Source organism: Aspergillus puulaauensis, chromosome 2, assembly GCF_016861865.1.
Source record: "Aspergillus puulaauensis MK2 DNA, chromosome 2, nearly complete sequence".
NCBI classification, from domain to species: domain Eukaryota; kingdom Fungi; phylum Ascomycota; class Eurotiomycetes; order Eurotiales; family Aspergillaceae; genus Aspergillus; species Aspergillus puulaauensis.
Window position 1 is genome coordinate 261,823 of NC_054858.1, and position 16,710 is coordinate 278,532.

The 16,710-nt window shown below is 49.7% G+C and overlaps 7 protein-coding genes across 7 annotated transcripts; 2 read left to right on the forward strand and 5 right to left on the reverse strand.

Annotated features, from left to right (window-relative positions):
* Positions 1–847: 847 nt before the first annotated feature.
* On the forward strand, positions 848–1,799 carry APUU_20111S (DUF1996 domain-containing protein; the record flags this gene model as incomplete). Its single annotated transcript, XM_041698716.1, has 2 exons — positions 848–1,082; positions 1,135–1,799. The coding sequence occupies 2 exons, from the start codon at positions 848–850 to the stop codon at positions 1,797–1,799; spliced, it is 900 nt and encodes a 299-aa protein (XP_041551873.1).
* A 225-nt stretch (positions 1,800–2,024) lies between these two features.
* Positions 2,025–3,124, reverse strand: APUU_20112A (zinc-binding alcohol dehydrogenase family protein; the record flags this gene model as incomplete). Its single annotated transcript, XM_041698717.1, has 2 exons — positions 2,025–2,728; positions 2,782–3,124. The coding sequence occupies 2 exons, from the start codon at positions 3,122–3,124 to the stop codon at positions 2,025–2,027; spliced, it is 1,047 nt and encodes a 348-aa protein (XP_041551874.1).
* A 541-nt stretch (positions 3,125–3,665) lies between these two features.
* Positions 3,666–5,185, reverse strand: APUU_20113A (pyridoxal phosphate-dependent aminotransferase; the record flags this gene model as incomplete). The annotated part of the gene is made up of 4 exons (XM_041698718.1): positions 3,666–4,280; positions 4,335–4,627; positions 4,673–4,898; positions 4,964–5,185. The coding sequence occupies 4 exons, from the start codon at positions 5,183–5,185 to the stop codon at positions 3,666–3,668; spliced, it is 1,356 nt and encodes a 451-aa protein (XP_041551875.1).
* A 490-nt stretch (positions 5,186–5,675) lies between these two features.
* On the reverse strand, positions 5,676–7,569 carry APUU_20114A (uncharacterized protein; the record flags this gene model as incomplete). Its single annotated transcript, XM_041698720.1, has 6 exons — positions 5,676–5,872; positions 5,929–6,288; positions 6,342–6,446; positions 6,512–6,938; positions 7,010–7,160; positions 7,217–7,569. 6 exons carry the CDS (start codon positions 7,567–7,569, stop codon positions 5,676–5,678), a joined length of 1,593 nt encoding a protein of 530 aa, XP_041551876.1.
* A 657-nt stretch (positions 7,570–8,226) lies between these two features.
* On the forward strand, positions 8,227–10,531 carry APUU_20115S (uncharacterized protein; the record flags this gene model as incomplete). The annotated part of the gene is made up of 3 exons (XM_041698721.1): positions 8,227–8,286; positions 8,337–9,317; positions 9,377–10,531. The coding sequence occupies 3 exons, from the start codon at positions 8,227–8,229 to the stop codon at positions 10,529–10,531; spliced, it is 2,196 nt and encodes a 731-aa protein (XP_041551877.1).
* A 645-nt stretch (positions 10,532–11,176) lies between these two features.
* APUU_20116A (class I SAM-dependent methyltransferase) lies at positions 11,177–12,125 on the reverse strand (the record flags this gene model as incomplete). Its single annotated transcript, XM_041698722.1, has 2 exons — positions 11,177–11,914; positions 11,961–12,125. 2 exons carry the CDS (start codon positions 12,123–12,125, stop codon positions 11,177–11,179), a joined length of 903 nt encoding a protein of 300 aa, XP_041551878.1.
* Positions 12,126–15,889: 3,764 nt separating this feature from the next.
* Positions 15,890–16,534, reverse strand: APUU_20117A (RidA family protein; the record flags this gene model as incomplete). The annotated part of the gene is made up of 4 exons (XM_041698723.1): positions 15,890–15,949; positions 16,040–16,079; positions 16,139–16,269; positions 16,370–16,534. 4 exons carry the CDS (start codon positions 16,532–16,534, stop codon positions 15,890–15,892), a joined length of 396 nt encoding a protein of 131 aa, XP_041551879.1.
* Between the last annotated feature and the right edge of the window lie 176 nt (positions 16,535–16,710).

The window sequence follows — 16,710 nt, forward strand, 5'->3', positions numbered from 1 at the left end:
ATAGATAAGCGAGTAACACAGGCTGCATTCACAAAATGAACACCGTCCTGGAAATGGCCTCATAGATCGGGCTTGGCTCGATTGCAAGACTGCATCGACCGGGGCTACCGTCGGCCAAACTCCAGGAGATCCCCGATACATCGCTGACCTGAGTATGTCGGGGGCCAGATGCCTCCGCACTGGTCACCCTCACAAATGGTCCCCGGCGCAGGGTAGAGGTGAAGGAATTAAGATTATTTTGGCAGTGAATCGAGCAGGCCGTGCGGAGATATCTGGGCTTGATTGTGACAATCCAGTCAATGCACTGCCCAGGACTAGTGAATATCACCGACTATACCAACCATCTAGTGAAGTGGCTGCGTCTCCCGCCAGCACACCACGTATGTATGCATACATGGGTTGGGATATACAACCGGTGATGGGACATAGATCAAGTATAGAGTTACTCACTCCTGACAGTATTACTAAACTACATTTAAGATTACACGGGAATATAACACTTCATTGTAACATGTTTATTTCTGCACTATTGCTTTTAGAGTTACACCGATTACATCAACTTAGTGGACATCAAGGCACGAACTGCGGACATTTAAGTTGTTAAGACAGAAACTTTGGTCCTCTCCCTCTCTCCACCCTAACTTATCGTCGTTTCACCATGTCCAGCGCAGGCCACCATCTCCGGGCCCACAACGCTTTGATAGGGGGCCGGTTGCTTGGCTGCGACATCGACAGTGGAGCCTCCTTAATCAACATCAGACATCGATTCCCATTATAAGTTCGTTGCCGCCGGACTTATTTTACATCTTTTTTGACCAGTGCACATTCTTTCCATCAGCTGTTCCCAATGCTCACCACCACCCTCCTTCTGGCCACCGCGGGCACGGTGCAGGCGTATACCCTGGTCAACTCGGGGTACATCATGCGCAAAAACATCGACTCCATTGTACAGCCCGGCAAGTACACGAGCCACATGCACAGCTTCTTCGGCAATGACGCGGTCAATCTGACTACTTCTACTACTGACGAGCTCATGCCCGGCTGCGCCACCAACGACAACCCGAACGACCTGTCGGTTTACTGTACGTGCAACCCGCTTCTTATGCTGAAACATACTGATGCAATAATGGACAGGGCACCCGACTCTGTACGCCAAAGACGGCGACGACCTCGTCCCAATCGAGGCCCGGTACTTCAAAGCATACTACAACGAGATCGACACTGCCGAGATTCCGTTTCCCACAGACTTCAAAGCGGTCGCGGGCAACGCAAGCGCGTCGACAGCGGAGGAGGTGGACGACCTGTGGACCATGAGCTGGTGGTGCGAGTACGGTCCCGAGACGACGCCCGACAGCAGCGGCTGGCCCGATGCAGGATGCGATCTGGGTCGTCTGCAGACGCAGCTCCGGTTCCCTGACTGCGTGAACCCGGACACCCTGGCCAGTGGGTACTCCAGCCGCGCGTGGCTGGCGAACTCCAACCGCTGCCCCGATCAGATGAAGCGCATCCCACAGCTGCGGTTCTCCGTGCGCTTCGACACGTCTGAAGCGCTCCCCGACGGCTGGTCCGGCGAGGCACCACTGCAGCTTTCGAGCGGCAATTCATACAGCTTCCATGGCGACTTCATCAATGGCTGGCTGCCCGAGGCGGCCGAGAACATGTTGCGCGCCAGTGATAAGAACGAGTTCCAGACTGTCGCCGGTCCCCGATCCGAGGTGGCTACTTGTGACCCGGTTGATGTCGACCCGGACAATGGCACGAGCGACTATGAGGAGAGTCTTCGTATGATGGAGGCGTGACCTTGCATGTACCTTACTTCACTACCACTGTATTAGTATTCGCAGCGCGAGCATGTAACTATAAAATATGCTGATGAAACCCTATCTACACTTCGTGCCGTTACGCTAGCAGCAGTTGCTGCTCAATTCCTGTTGGAACCTTTCCCCTCTTTCCTGTGGTTCCTGCCATATAGGAAATCAATCTATCATTCTCTAGCATGGCCTACTTTCATAACCTGCAGAGATCTACTGCTCTACGCCCTCCGTCTCTCCAATCCTCACGACATACTTCACAGCAGACGCCTTCCCCTCCTTCAAATCCTTTAAAATACCTTCAAGCCCTGCCAGCCCTCCAGGTCGCACCTCAAACGGATGCCCCTGGAACCACCCCTGCTTCAAACCCCTCCCCATCAGCTGGAAGAAGGCAGCCCCAAACTCCGCATGATCAAAGGTGTTCCCTTCCCTCGGCGGGAAATGCACAGACCCCGCAATCGGCTGGCTGATACTCACGCCGTCAGGTGGTGTAAAGTCACCCGCCGGCGGGAACATGACAGCCATTGCACCGGGCCCCGAAATCACAGCGCCGATATTCTCGAAACACTCGCGCTCCGAGACACCGTCGAACGCGTAGTGGATTGGCCCGTCATCAGCGGCAGCCTTGATCTGGGCGCGGATGGCCTCGTCACCGTCGCGGTAGTCGATTACCTCGTCGCCCGTTTCTGGGGAGAGCAGGGTTCTGACGAAGGGGATGCCCTTCCCCGCTACGGTGATTATGGGGTGGATGTTTGATAGCTGGGCGAATTTTATCGCGAAGGCACCGACTGCTGTTGCGCCGCCGTAGATCAGTAGTGGGAGTTGCTTCCTGGCTGGGTTCCAGGGCAGAGGGAGCTTCATGTCCTGGTACAGACCCAGTGCTGCTGTGATGGCACATAGGGGTATTGTTGCCGCCTCTACCACGCATTAGCTATTATCAGACGCCTCCATCTAGGCAGGTGTAACTAACCTTCAAAGCTCGTCGTATCAGGAATATGGAACGTGGTATAATCCTCCGCAATCGCAAATTCGGCAAAGGTGCCGTGCGGCTTCATAACCTGATGGAATGCAGCGACCCTGTCGCCCTTTGCGAATCCAACAACACCCTCGCCCACGGCCTCGATGTGCCCAGCCATATCGTCGCCGTGGTTATATGGAGACCCGTCCTTGGGGAAAAACCCCACCATCTTCCAGTCCTTCGGGTTTGTGCCTGAGACCACCACGCGAATGAGGACCTGCCCCGGTCCTGGAACGGGGACGGGCGTGTCCTTGATCGAGACGGTGTAGTCGCTGTTGACGAATGCTTCCTTCATGTTGGTATTGGTTGTTGTTCGCGGTGTCGAGTATATTCGCCTTATGCTTGGGATGGTGGGAGTGGTAATCTATATAACATTGAAACGCCCCGTCCGATCTGCTACAGAATCACAAGACTGCGCGATATAACTATGATTGCCCCGTTACACTTAATCCAGTCACAAGGCTGCGCGATATAAGCCAGGCGGCTCATCAGGCGGCGGTAGTTGGTCTAGACTGTTTCGCCCCATCGGCCGGAGTTGGCCTATCTCCTATCTCCGTGTACAGGCAACTAGACCGAATAGTGAGGATGGAAGATATGGTCATATCCATTTTAAACGTTCAATCTATTTCTTCCTAATTCCTAAATCGATCAGATATAAAGTAGGCCATGGTCCGTCAATTAGGATTTAAGCAATGAATTGAGGTATCATCACTAGTTATTTATTCCAATAGCGTTCAGAGGTCAAAGTCCATGTCTTGTCTGACAGTCAATATATGTTTACCATTGCAAGTGGTCACGTTTGTCGTCTACAAAGGTAAGGAAGGATATACATGCTGTCACAGACTGATGTTTTGTAGCTTCTGCACGGCATTTTCTAGCGCCTTGGTCGCCTCCTCTAAGTAAGGGAGTTCTATCTCTTTCCCAGCGGCGCAGCGCTCTAGGAGGTCATAGCCCCTCTCGTATCGGTCAGCCTCGTTTTGGAAATACAAATAGCTGGTGGCCATCCGTAGCCGGAACCGTCCATGCAGGGGCCCATCATCATCCTCTCCAAACGCGGAGCCGGGGAGGGCAGCCAGTCCACATTCTCGTATCAGCCACGCTGACAGAGCCGCACTGGTGCGGATTCCGAGTTTATATAGCTGCGCTGCATATGGTGAAAAGGACGGGTAAACGTAAAAGGAACCCCCGGGCTCGCTAACATCCAATCCGAGTTTCAGGAGCGCAGAATAGAGCCTCCAAGTACAGTATCGGTGCAAGGCAGTAACAGATTTGCGGTATCTGCACATTGCCTCGCCCGTGGAAAAGGCCTTGACAGATGCCAATTGAGCCGGTGCGGAGGCTGCCGACCAGCATTCGGAAGCGTATGCGAGGATTGTCTTGCGGATAGCTTCGCCCTTTTGGGAAGGGGGGAAAATGGCATAGCCCACGCGCCAGCCACCGGCCGAGTATGTCTGTTGCAAAGCTGTCAGAGATAATCATCAGTCAAATGATGTGTTCCCAGCTACCTTGGATAGTCCGCCGGTAAGGATCACAGTTTCGGAATCATCGGTGTTGCTGTCAAACGCGCTTATGCCTCTCTGGGCCGCATCGAAGCAAATGTCGGAATAGATCTCGTCGGTGATCAGAATTATCTTCTTTGATTTGCAGAACTCTTTGATAGCTCCAATGCAATTCGCCGAGAAGACGTGCCCTGTCGGATTTGATGGGCTGTTGATCAGCATAATGCGAGGGATGCATCCCTCTGAGATTGCTTGCTGGTAGGCAGAGAGAAGAGAAGATTCTGCCACAACGATAAGGTCTGTCAATATTGATGAGTCTATCTCGTCGTTCGGGGGCTACTGACCGGTAATGCTGTGACGATCGACAGGGTCCGTCTCGATCCAAAAAAGCTTCTTCATGGCATGCAGCACTTGCGGCTCATAACTGACCCACGAGGGACGAGGAAGTAACACAGCGCCGTCTAGTATATCAAATAAGGCAAAAAGTAGGGGCTTTGACCCAGGAGCAATAACAATCTGATTAGGGCTAATCTCAACACCTAGACGATCCGAATTGAAAGTCGCAATAGCCTAGCCTCCGGCATCAGCACATCTTCTGGAAAGTCCTATCTGATGAGGGATTGAAGAAAACAAACGTCTCGCAAAGCCTCTATGCCGGCTACGGGCATATAGCTTGTTTCACTGGATGCGTCCCGATGGGTCTGGAGGACATCTTGCTGGATGGGAAATGTGGCCTCGCCAAAGCCCAAGTGGATGACATGTTTGCCTTCTGCGCGAGCCTTCGAGACGAGTTCATTGATCTCCAAAGTGGGAGAAATACGCAATTTCGCTGAGTTTGAGTTCACAACGTCAGTCATGGTGAATAATAGTCCTTCGTGTATAGTCACAACTAAGGTGGAGTGCACGAGTACTGTCCTTTTACCCTTGATATAGCGGCGATACTGGGCTTCCCGGCGATTATCTCGGCGCAACGATGCTAGAAATCCGGGAGAGCCGAGATGGGCGACTCGGAGATACACTTGTTGCCTGCGATTTTCCATGTCTCCCCGAGACTCAAAGACATTTGCTTTTGCGTAATGATATGATGTTCCCTGTGAAACGCCGAAGTACCGAAACGCCGAAGGAAGAGATTGATTTCACAATTCTCCTCCTGAGAGCTGCTGTGTTGGGGTAGAGTTTGACGGAGGAAAATATAAAGTATTAAAAGAGTAAATGCACGTTACCTTTAACCGTGCGGGACGTTGATAGTTGGGGAAGATATAATAGATGGACGACGAACAGGCCTATTCCTATATAATACATTGCAAATCCCCAGACAGTATATGCTGTACAAAGCGAAACGTCAGATCATGCTATACCATGCTCCAGTTCTTCGACATATTGCCTCGTTATTATGTTGGTCGTGATGTCCATGTCACGGAAACCGACAAGTTTGGTCTTCCGGATGAATTTATACGAAGCAAACCAAGCCACATAAACCAATATCCCAACGTAACTAACGACAAACCCTACGGGATCGAACTCGTGCACAAAGCTAGAGAAACCTAATAGGTATACAGCGTTAGTATAGCCACCGCGCATTTTCGCGGTTTGTACTCACCACTAGTGAAGATTATTACCACGGTGAAGAATAGAGTCATTTGGGCCCTCGTCTTTTGGAAATGGCCCGAGAAGGGCAGGTCTTCCCGGCTAATTTCCTGGGCCTTCATACCCTGGTGGAAAAACAGATAGGTTACTAGGATGCTGACCCAGTTTAGTAGCCCTAAAATTGTGGAAAGAGATACTAGGTATCCAAAAACCACGGCGCTTCCTGAATTAATGTTCAGCAATGCAAGAAGGAAGAATGCGGAGGCTGCTGCCAAAGCAAAGATAGGAATGGACCCTTTCGTAAATTTGAACAAAGCCGGTGCATAACCGTCTTTTGCCAGGCCATATAGAGTACGGGACGCAACATAAATATCTGTTCCCTCTCAGTAAGCAACTTGTGAAAGGTCAATAGGCCTTGACACGGACCTGTATTCGCCGCACTGAGGACAAACACCAGCAGGCAGCCGTTGATTATATGAGGAAGGACTGGGATTCCGGAATCAACAATCGCGACGACAAAAGGAGAAGCGCCTGTGTATTATATGTCAGTGTGAATGTCTCTTTCCGCGGGAGGAAGGACAGGAAGTAAACGTTACCTGCGCCAGTGTCCGCTTTAGTAGCGTCTATCAAGCGATTATTCGAAGAGGATACAACCAGCCCCAGACAGAAGACACCCCCGACATAGAAAAACGTAATGCGCCAGAACGTCGCATTGACGGCCTTCGGGATCGTTTTCCATGGCTGGGATGCCTCTCCAAACGTCATACCCACCATCTCACTGCCCATATATGCAAATGCTGCATTTGTTACAGAAACCCAGAAACCAAGGAAGCGCCCTGTGGAACCTGTGTCAAGGTACTCTTTGAAGGCACCAGGGTTCTTCCAGTACCTGAATCCGATACGTCCTTGCGGGCTCCCCCCTAAATCGATGACTAGACAGAGAATCATTAAACCGACAATAGTGACTGTCTTGATGCACGCCGCAACGAACTCAATTTCACCGAAATACTGGACAGGCATGAACTGTGCGAAAGACAACCCCAGTCAGCATCCTCGTCCCATGCAAAAAAGGCGCCAGGGGGTGGGGATCAAACATTAATCATTATAATAATGACAGCAAATGAAACAACCCAGACAGCCACGTTGATATCAGGGAGCCAGTATTGCATCACTATTGCCGAAGCCGTGAGATTGTTGGCCAGGAGCACCACATATTTGAGAAAATAGTTCATCCCGGTAGCGAATCTGATATTGAACCGTCAGTACGACCCTGGCCGTCATCATGTAGACGGCAAACATACCCAAATGCCGGATCCACCAGACGAGAGGCATATCCGCCGAAGCCCTGGTCCATAGGCATGAAAACGGCCATTTCACCAAGAGCAGACATGATGTTGAGCACCAAGAGGCCAACAAAGGAATAGGCTATGAGCATGCTGGCAGGGCCACCTCGCGACAGCGCTGTTCCACTACTGATTAGAATGCCTGTTCCGATGGCGCCTGCAATGGAAAACATCCCGACGTGTCGAGATTTGAGCCCCCTCTTGAGCGCCCCATTCTCAACATTGGGGTTGGCAGTATGCAGAGCGACTTCGACGTCAGGATCGGCAGGCGAGCGGTTAGGTGATGCATTGTGTTTCTCATTGGAAAGCATTTTGAATCAGCATTTACTTTGGCAGTCAAGTCTGGCTACCCCGGAAAGAGATGATAATGGTTTAAATATGTAGCATGGACCGCCCCTCCCCCACAGTCTTGCTCGCTGGAATATGGAGGAAATGGGGCACTGTCTAGTTGCCAATCTGCGTTATATTTTGGTAAATTATGTATATCTCATTGGTTGGACCACAGGGATCTTCCAGTGACTATCTACTTGTCCGGGGAATAGCTTCGAGCTCGGCAGTCGGTGTTTCGGTGTTTCAATCCGAATATTCCTCCATAACAGGCCTAGCATGCCAAAACTTCTCGAATCCAGAGTCAGCAGTGCTGGCAGTAGCGTATCCAAGTCAATCATCACGAGATTCATATGACACCAATTGAAGAAAGTAAACCCAATCCAGCATGCCAGTACAAAAGAAAAGTCCTACCACGCTTGGGGGGTGTCAACCGGAGTATTAGTCAGTATTAGCCCTAGTTACCCTTTTAGTGCAGTGCCAAAATCTGCAACACTCTTGGCTCGGCGTTGCAAACGCCGACTACAAATTGACCACCGTCTTGTCTGGATCTGCCACTGCCGGGACAAACGAAGGATCCTCCACTGTGAGGCATTCTGAGAGATTGGTTAACAGCTTGCGACTGCACAAACTCCACTCTAATGCAGTCCCGCCGGGGATCCCGCAAGGCGTGTGCCCTTTGCCACGAGCGCAAAGTCAAGGTCAGAGCCCTGATTGGGATCAAGTCTACCCTGACTGATTAACACCCCAGTGTGATGGAGCGACACCAAGTTGTCGGAACTGTTTGCGAGCCCAAGCTCTTTGCCGACCGCATGAGCGGCGCCGCCGGCTCACAATTCGCACACCAGAGCGAAGTCCAACCCAACCTCCGACAGCTGTGGAGAGGCTCGCTTGGTTGCAAAATGAACTCCTGCGGGTTTTGGGTCTGGATGTCCACCAGGTGAACACTGGCACTGCACTTGACTCTCTCCCGCGGTGTCAGCATCTTTTGCGCGCTCAGGGTGCGCCTTGTTCGCAAAACGCCGGTGCTCGAGCACCGGCCCCGACATCGCAGAGTGAGGGAGACCCATCCGAGACGTCTCCTGAGATGGACCCGAACATTCCCCTTTTGGCGTTCAACGCCACGGGCGAAGCTCGGTACTTGGGTGCATCGAGTGGCTCCGTTTTCGCCAGATTTATTGCAAACACGGCCAGATCGGTTTTACCACAGGGGGCTACAGGGCCCGGCCTTCAACCACATGTATATGAGCCTTCGCATGTCAACCGTCCCGCCGTTTCCTTCAGTCCCACAAATTGGAGAAAGTCAGCAACATTTGCTTTCCTCTTACGATGTTATCTAAAGTGGGTTCACAGCTGCTACCCTTTGTTTCTGTCCCAGGATATTGCGGCGCTCGAGTCCATGAGCTACTCAGAGGAGCCCCCCCGGGAAACTGGGGATACGACTATCATTTTCTACCTTATCATGTCGATAGGTGCTGTTCATGCCGAACAGAAGCACCTTCTCGATCACTTCCAGGGGGATGCGGGCCTGCGGCAGTATCAACATGACGCTTCGACTCGTGGGGTCTCATCGGAGGCATTATACCGAAAGGCTATCGGAGTGCTTGCGTCTGAACCGTCGAACTTGACTCCCCGTATCTCCTTGGTGCAGACTCTTGTTTTGATATCGATCTATGCCTCCCACCGCCCATCTGACAATGAGCAATGGCATATTGTGGGAATGGCCATGCGTGTACGTCTTGTAACACTGTCAAATATGACGACCGAGAAACGAACTGATCAAATTGAAAGATAGCAATAGAGCTAGGTTTACATCGACACAACAACGCCTGGAAGTTCACCGTGGATGAGCTTGAACTCCGGCGTCGAGTATTCTGGACGACCTACGCCATCGAAATCACAGTGGCGTTCAATCTAGGTCGTCCGGCTAGTATATCCTTTCAAGATGCCGATGCGCCTTTTCCTAGGAATTCAGAGGAAACCGCTCTCTCAATTCACCATATCAAACACCGACAGATTCAAGAACAAATGCTGTGCTTGGTCTATCGAAGCAGACCACATAATGCAGTCGCCATGTCGGAGTTCGATAACTCCATGTCGAATATAGAAAGCCTTCAGCAAAGCCTAGACGAATGGCATGGGGGGCTGCATGAGCTGTATCGCCAGTCAAGCTCGCCCTACCCCGTTGAGTACTGGGACCGACTTTACTATTCAACCTCTGCCGCTCTTTCCCGGCCGACCACTCTGTTTCCCCGGCCTGGACCCGAGCTTCAGACGAGGTGCTTTCTGTCGTCGTACCGGGTGATTGAAATCCATGAAACACTTATCCGGAAATTCCGGCTTCCTTACTCCTGGATGTTGCTACAAGGTCTTGTATTCTCAGCCATCTCGATGATCGTGACAACCAGAACAAGTACCACGGTATTAGCCAAGGAGTTCGGAGCGGACAGATTTCTAGACATTCTGACCAGGGGTGTGCGCAATTTCCACGTTGTCCTGGCCGTAATGAGAGAAAGGTGGACTGGTCTGGCGATCAGACATCTGGAAGAGTTACTTAACAAGCTGTGCCAAGATACTTTGAGATATACGATTAATGTCCTGGCGAAACAATCTTCTGCAAGAGCCTCGTCTCTGCAGTCATCAGTGCATCCTGGTCTTTTGTCTGGGAATCCGTCTTCATCCTGCCCGGACGCAAGGGAAGTTGAGCCAGGAGCTACAACTGGCATTTCAAATGACCAACGTCCTCCGAATGAAGAGCAATTTCCTCGCGGTCTGCTGGGCGAGGGGGCGTATCAAGAAACGAACGTTCAATTCGAGCCTGCTATCGACTCGGGGTTTTCAGAACTGTATCTTGGGGAGGACTGGTGGGCTTTTGATACCTTGTTCGAACTGGACGAACTCAGAACTTTCTTTGATTTTTTCCCAATCGAGCCATACGGGATATGACGGATGCAGGAGGGCTACAGCAAACAGAACCAATCAATAATATAAGACTGCAAACATTAGTGCTGTATTCTGGCCAATAGTCGGTATAGGCATAATAATCTTCGCAATACAATACAATGCGCTTAATCTCATAGATTTATTTTCGGACTTGGTGTCGGAATTCCGAGCTTCTACCTGGATCTAGAATCACTGGCATGACATCCGCGGGTCTCCCCGGTGATCGCAGTGGGTGACCGAATGGGGTTATTTTCCATGACTGCTTGACCTTTCAGTTCGCTCACGGGCTAAATGACATGACTACTGTGCTGCACCGCGAACCACGCCCAGAAAGAAACCTGGTCCCCACTCAGAAATGGCAGTAGGGCTATTTATACACAGAGCTTTTCCAGCCTAGTAATCTATATATGTATATATATATCGAAACCAACGATTCAGCTGCTTAGATCCCACCCTTTGTCGACTAAACGGGCGGACAGGGGGGTTGCTGGCATGCTAATTCCACCTTGGTGCGCCTTTAATGCGACAACCAAGTTACGCATCATCGAAGGCCTAGGAATGCTAGCTCTTGTATGACAAGCCGATTTATCTACTTCTCGACGCTAATATGTGTGCCAAAATGCCAGCCAAGCAAGTCGCCAATCTGACCTAAACCAACTCGATCCAAAACTTAAACCGCATGGTATCCTTATCTTCCCATGACCAGAGCTTGTAATAGGCTGGATCCATACCGTTTGCAGAACCCCAGGTACCCCATTCCGTTTTCACCATAAATTGTAGCCCTGTCTCCTGGCCAATCTCCTCCCACATGCGCGTAAAGCTTTCCGAGTCGTGGTTGAAGAAGGTATCAAGGCGGCCGTTATCCTCACTTTCTCTGGTTGGTTTGTATAGATAGTTGCGGACCTCCTTGGCTTTTCTGCTCCCATGCTGACGCCCAACAATAAGCGACCCCCTCTGCTTTTTCAGAAGTTTAAGGAGGGTGATAGCCGCCTTCTTCTGACCGTCCAAAGTAAAAAGATGTAGGAAAGATCCAGCGTGGATCACGTCAAAGTCTTCTAACCGTTCCTTCCACAACTTGCCATCCTCATTGAAGATATTCGCGGTGTACAAGGAAGACTTCAGCGTCTCTCGGTCACGAAAGAGTTCATATCCAAGATCGAGGAAGGTAGTGTTGAGTTCCGCACCACAAATATTTTCAGCCGGTGCACCGTCTGTGATAAGGGCGCGAACATCATGGCCAAAACAGCAGCCAAAATCTAGCAATTGCTGGCCATTTTTGAGGCGTTCGAGGATATCGGCATATCGGGGTGAATCGGGGAGTGAGAAGTCAAGAAAGCGGAACAGCCCGATGCACGGATATGGGGAAGATTCCCATGCTTTTTCGCGCTGAAAACAGTTATTTATGGTCACATTTCGAATTCACGTCACATACAATGTTTTCAATATGCCCTTTCACTTCGTCTTGTTTTAAACCAGCATAATCCTGCAAAACCCGTTGAGCCAAAGGTGGGACCCGCTCGAGAGTATCGAGGTACCAGGGAATTCCCCCCCTTGGGTTCCCCATGTTGGACTGATCACTTGTAATAAAGGAGGCCATGGTTGAGGTGATATGTCTGATTTAGTGTCTTGTCTTTAGAGTAAGAGTGTTTTCCTGGGTTCCAATATTATAACCGTGATGCTGGCCCTTTATATAAGCCAGCAGTCAAGGCCTAGCGGACTAGGAGCCCGAGTAGACCACCCCTCGTGTTGACAAAATTTATCTTTTCGATACCAATGAGAGTACTATTCAGTGCAACGGTTGCATCGGAGACTTGGGCCCATCGGCTAGTTCCGCCCTACGTGGGTTTATCTTATCAGATCAAACACTAAACTAGGATCAAAACAGAAGAGCAGTGTTGCAACAACTCCACGAGAACCTTGGCTTTACGTGAAATTAACGATGTCGACCGGGATTATTGCTGATCAACATGGTCAGTCCACCCGGGCTCCTTTATGTCCGTTTATTGTGGTAGCTAATCCTCGGGATTTAGAGAGGAGCTAGGTCCGTTCACATGTCAGGCATCCTCATTGTGGAATACAGGCAGGACAGGATTCTCAAAAGAAGCCGAACTCCTTACTCCCTATGTTCTTATGAGCTCCACCGGATACCTACACATAAGCAGGGCTTTTATTATTTACCACTCAGAGCAAACAAATTCTATCTTTCCCGAAATGCCCTCTGGCCAACATATATTCAGCCGCGCACATGCTACCGAAGGCATACTCTCTCAGTCATACGACGGCTCAGGCACTGCAACTGATCCATTCCGTGTGAAATGGATGGCAAATGACCCTACTGATCCTCTTTCCTTTTCAAACACGAAGAAGTGGGTCATTACTTTTCTGCTTTCTTTATCTACCCTATCGGTAGCGCTGGCATCTTCAGCATACACTGGCGCTGTGCCTCAGCTGATGGACGAATATGGTGTTTCGGCCCCTATGGCCTACCTCGGTGTCTCACTCTTTGTCCTCTGCTTTGCAGTTGGGCCACTAATTTGGGCTTCGTTGTGCGAGATTGTGGGTCGACAGACCGTGTTCGTTACGACATTTGCGGCATTTACAGCTTTCAATATCGGAGCAGCATATTCCAAAAATATACAGTCCCTTCTGGTGTGTCGGTTCTTTGCGGGAGCATTCGGGTCGTCATCCTTGGTCAATACTGGTGGTGTGCTGGCTGATATTTTCTCCCCAAAAGAGAGAGGCGCAGCTATGAGTATCTTCACAGCGAGCCTGTTCTTCGGTCCTACGCTGGGTCCAATCATTGGGAGCTTTATTGGACAGACCCAAAGCTGGAGGTGGATAGAGGGGTTTATTGCGATTATGTCTGGTGTACTTTGGGCCGCAGGCAGCCTCATAATACCTGAGACATATTCTCCTGTTCTACTGCAACGGCGAGCGCAGACTCTTTCCAGGCTTACGGGCAGGTCGTACCAAAGCATGGGACAGGAAAACCAAAAATCACATTCTGCAATCGTCAAAGCCGCCCTGATCAGGCCTTGGTGTCTTCTATTTCTTGAACCGGTCGTCATCTTAGTTTCCACTTACCTTGCCATTGTGTATGGTATCTTGTACCTCCTCTTCGCAGCCTTTCCAGTCGTTTACTGTCAAGAGCGAGGATGGGAAGCCAGTATTGCATCACTACCCTTTTTGGCGGTTTTATTTGGCATGTCTTTTGGGGTTGGTTATTGCGTGCTCCATGATCGCCAGATCCCTGCCTGCGCTTTTAGCCGGACCGGACACGCCAATGACACCACAAGAAGATTGCAACCAGCAACAGTTGGTGCAATATCCATTCCTATTGGACTATTCATATTCGCCTGGACAAATGACAAACACGTCCACTTTTTTGTCAGTTGTATCGGGTCAGCGCTCTTTGGGTTTGGGTTGGTCAACATATTTATCAGCATGAGCAACTATCTTGTGGACACATATTCGGTTTTTGCTGCCTCGAGCCTAGCGGCTAGTTCAGTCTTAAGATCGGTGTTAGGTGCTGTGTTCCCTTTATTCACGCCTATAATGTATCGAACACTGGGGATACATTGGGCTTCTTCCGTCCCGGCGTTTTTCTCGTTGGCATGTGTCCCCGTTCCCTTTCTACTTTGGCGATACCATCCTTGGCTGGGCTCAAGGTCTCGATATATCATCAAAGCTCGCGTGGCCACTGCAAATTTACGAGGGTAAGGAGCCCATTTTCTATGGACTTTGTACCCCACCTTTAAGCTGCACCGGGGACGTTTGACGGCGAGTGAGCTAAGCTGGTGTGGACAATGTACCGACTAGACGAGGGAATCATAGTTCAGACGACTGCCATACAATATTATATGTTCCTGCTAGTTGGGTATAGCTCCGAGCTTTTCTGTTGTTCATATTGTTTACGCCTAACGAGGCTGTTGTTGTTCGTAAAACCCCTGATGTCTGTGGGAGTACTTGCCTTTATTGCTTATTATTGATTACCACTGAAGCTTACCTTTGCTAATCTTTTATACTAATACTAATTCAGACTAGCTGAATGGTTAGTTGGTTAGGTATTCTGGCGCCGCTATTTCTGCCCGGCCGCTCGCTTCGATTAATGGATCATCTCTCCCAACCACTTCAAACTCTACGACTAAGACTTATATCTAGCTGGCCTGAATTTACGACTCTAACTTAATTTTAGTTTTTAAGAAAGCTATATAAGGCCCTGTTTAATCTCCTGAGGTTTGAATGGACCGGCCGACTTCCTCGATCCCTGGCAATAGTATGTCTTAGTTCTAAAGTAGTAGGAAGGGCAGTAATACCCGGTAGTATAGCCCAGCCGGTGGAGATAACACGTGTGGATCTGTAATAATTGTTTATTTAATAACACTAGCAATCCTATAAGGAATATTCTATATAAGAATCTAACTTCTTCCTTAACTGGTGTATTAACACTATAGATACAAGAAAGCAGAGAGTAGAGAATATTCCCGGAACACTGGTTTTATAATTAAATAGGTAAGACATATAGTATACTTCTTATAATTCTCAGTAATAAATAAATAATAAAAAGTAATAGCCCCGTGTTTTGTGAATATTCTTAGGTTAGTCCCACGATGAGTCTCTCTCGCTAGGCATCACAACGGTCACTGTGCCAGAAACGGCCTGTTGTGAGAGCTTTCTATGGATGGAAGTGTCACTTAGAGCCTTCCAACCCGTCTAGTCTTCCCGTTTAGCACAGAAAGTTTCAAAGTTATCTATATAGACTGCGCTATGTCGATGCCCCTGTACTATACTCCGATACTACAGGTTTAAAGGCCAATCCTGCTTTTCAGAGTTTGCTTTTCTACTTGGAACGAACTGTGAGTAAGGTACCTCTGTCCATAAAGTAACAGTAGAGCGGAACCACATAAGATCTTTTGCTCAATATATGGTAGGAAGAACTGGTAAGATAAATTGTAACATAGGAAGTACCAGAACTGGCCTTGACTTGCTCCGCGTAGCATCAACAATCAGCATTAGTGTAAATATCAGGCTGTCTGTGCGATCATATCAATACGTCAAATTAAGAACTAGCAAACCATGAGAACACACAGAAGATGTACTAATCTACTCGTACGCAAAGTAGAAGCCTTATTCCACTGCTATCCCTTTTTATAGGAATCTCTGCCAGGCTACCAGATGTACAATATCCCAGTTCGGGAGCTAACGCGGTAATATTCTCCGCGGTCTCTGTACTAAACCCAGGACATAACTTCTCGGTTACTGTACGTACTATAGTGACTACTGATAACTTATTCGAATACGACTTCCATCCCTCAGGTCTCCGTCAGTTGCTCAATAGCTCTCTGTTACCACAACGGCAGCCTAGCACTCAGCAACCACTTCAAGCTCAACAAGCGCACCCTCCTTTGCGAGTGCAGTGACCTGTTAGCACGGTTAGCATCCATGTTGCTGATATCCTGGCTCGCGACGCCAATTGTTTACAGAACAAGCCATAAATGCGGGGGCCCTTACACCTATGCAAGTAGACACGGAAGAGGGCCCTGGGAAGTATCTGTGATAAAGAATCAGACTCTGCACTCCTACATTGTAACGCACGCATGGTCGACCTACTTGTCCCAGGTGGCCGCCACCTTCCTGAAATCTTCCTTCAGAGGGATAATATACATCCTCCGTGAAATAACATTGTCCAAGGACGACCCGGCGGCCTCCAGACAAGTCTTTATATTCAAGATAGCGCGTTCCTGTAGGAGACGTAATAGGATCAGCTACAGTCAGTGTCTTTCAAATTGGCAAGGTAACAGGGGATGTTGTGATAGGATCCATTGCGTGCAGCAAACATACTGTCTGTGCCTCAATCCCACCAGGGACAATCTTCCCAGTTTCTGGGTCGTCGCCCATCCAGCCGGCGAGGTAAAGCGTGCCGTTCTTTGCTCTGATCGCATGGCTATAATTCCCATTAGGCTTGGGTGCGCCTGGGGCGTGGACTACTTGTCGCGGAGTCGACATCCTGTGCTTTGCCGATTGAACAGCTGGAACGGTCAATTGAATAGAAGAGTTAGGCCTGTCAGGTGAGTATCTGGAAGTATCAATTGCTGAGTGGAAACAGGTGAACGATATATAGCCAAGTATTTCAGCTCCCTCCGCCGGTGCTTAATGCGGGGTGGCCGGAGATAGCACGGTGT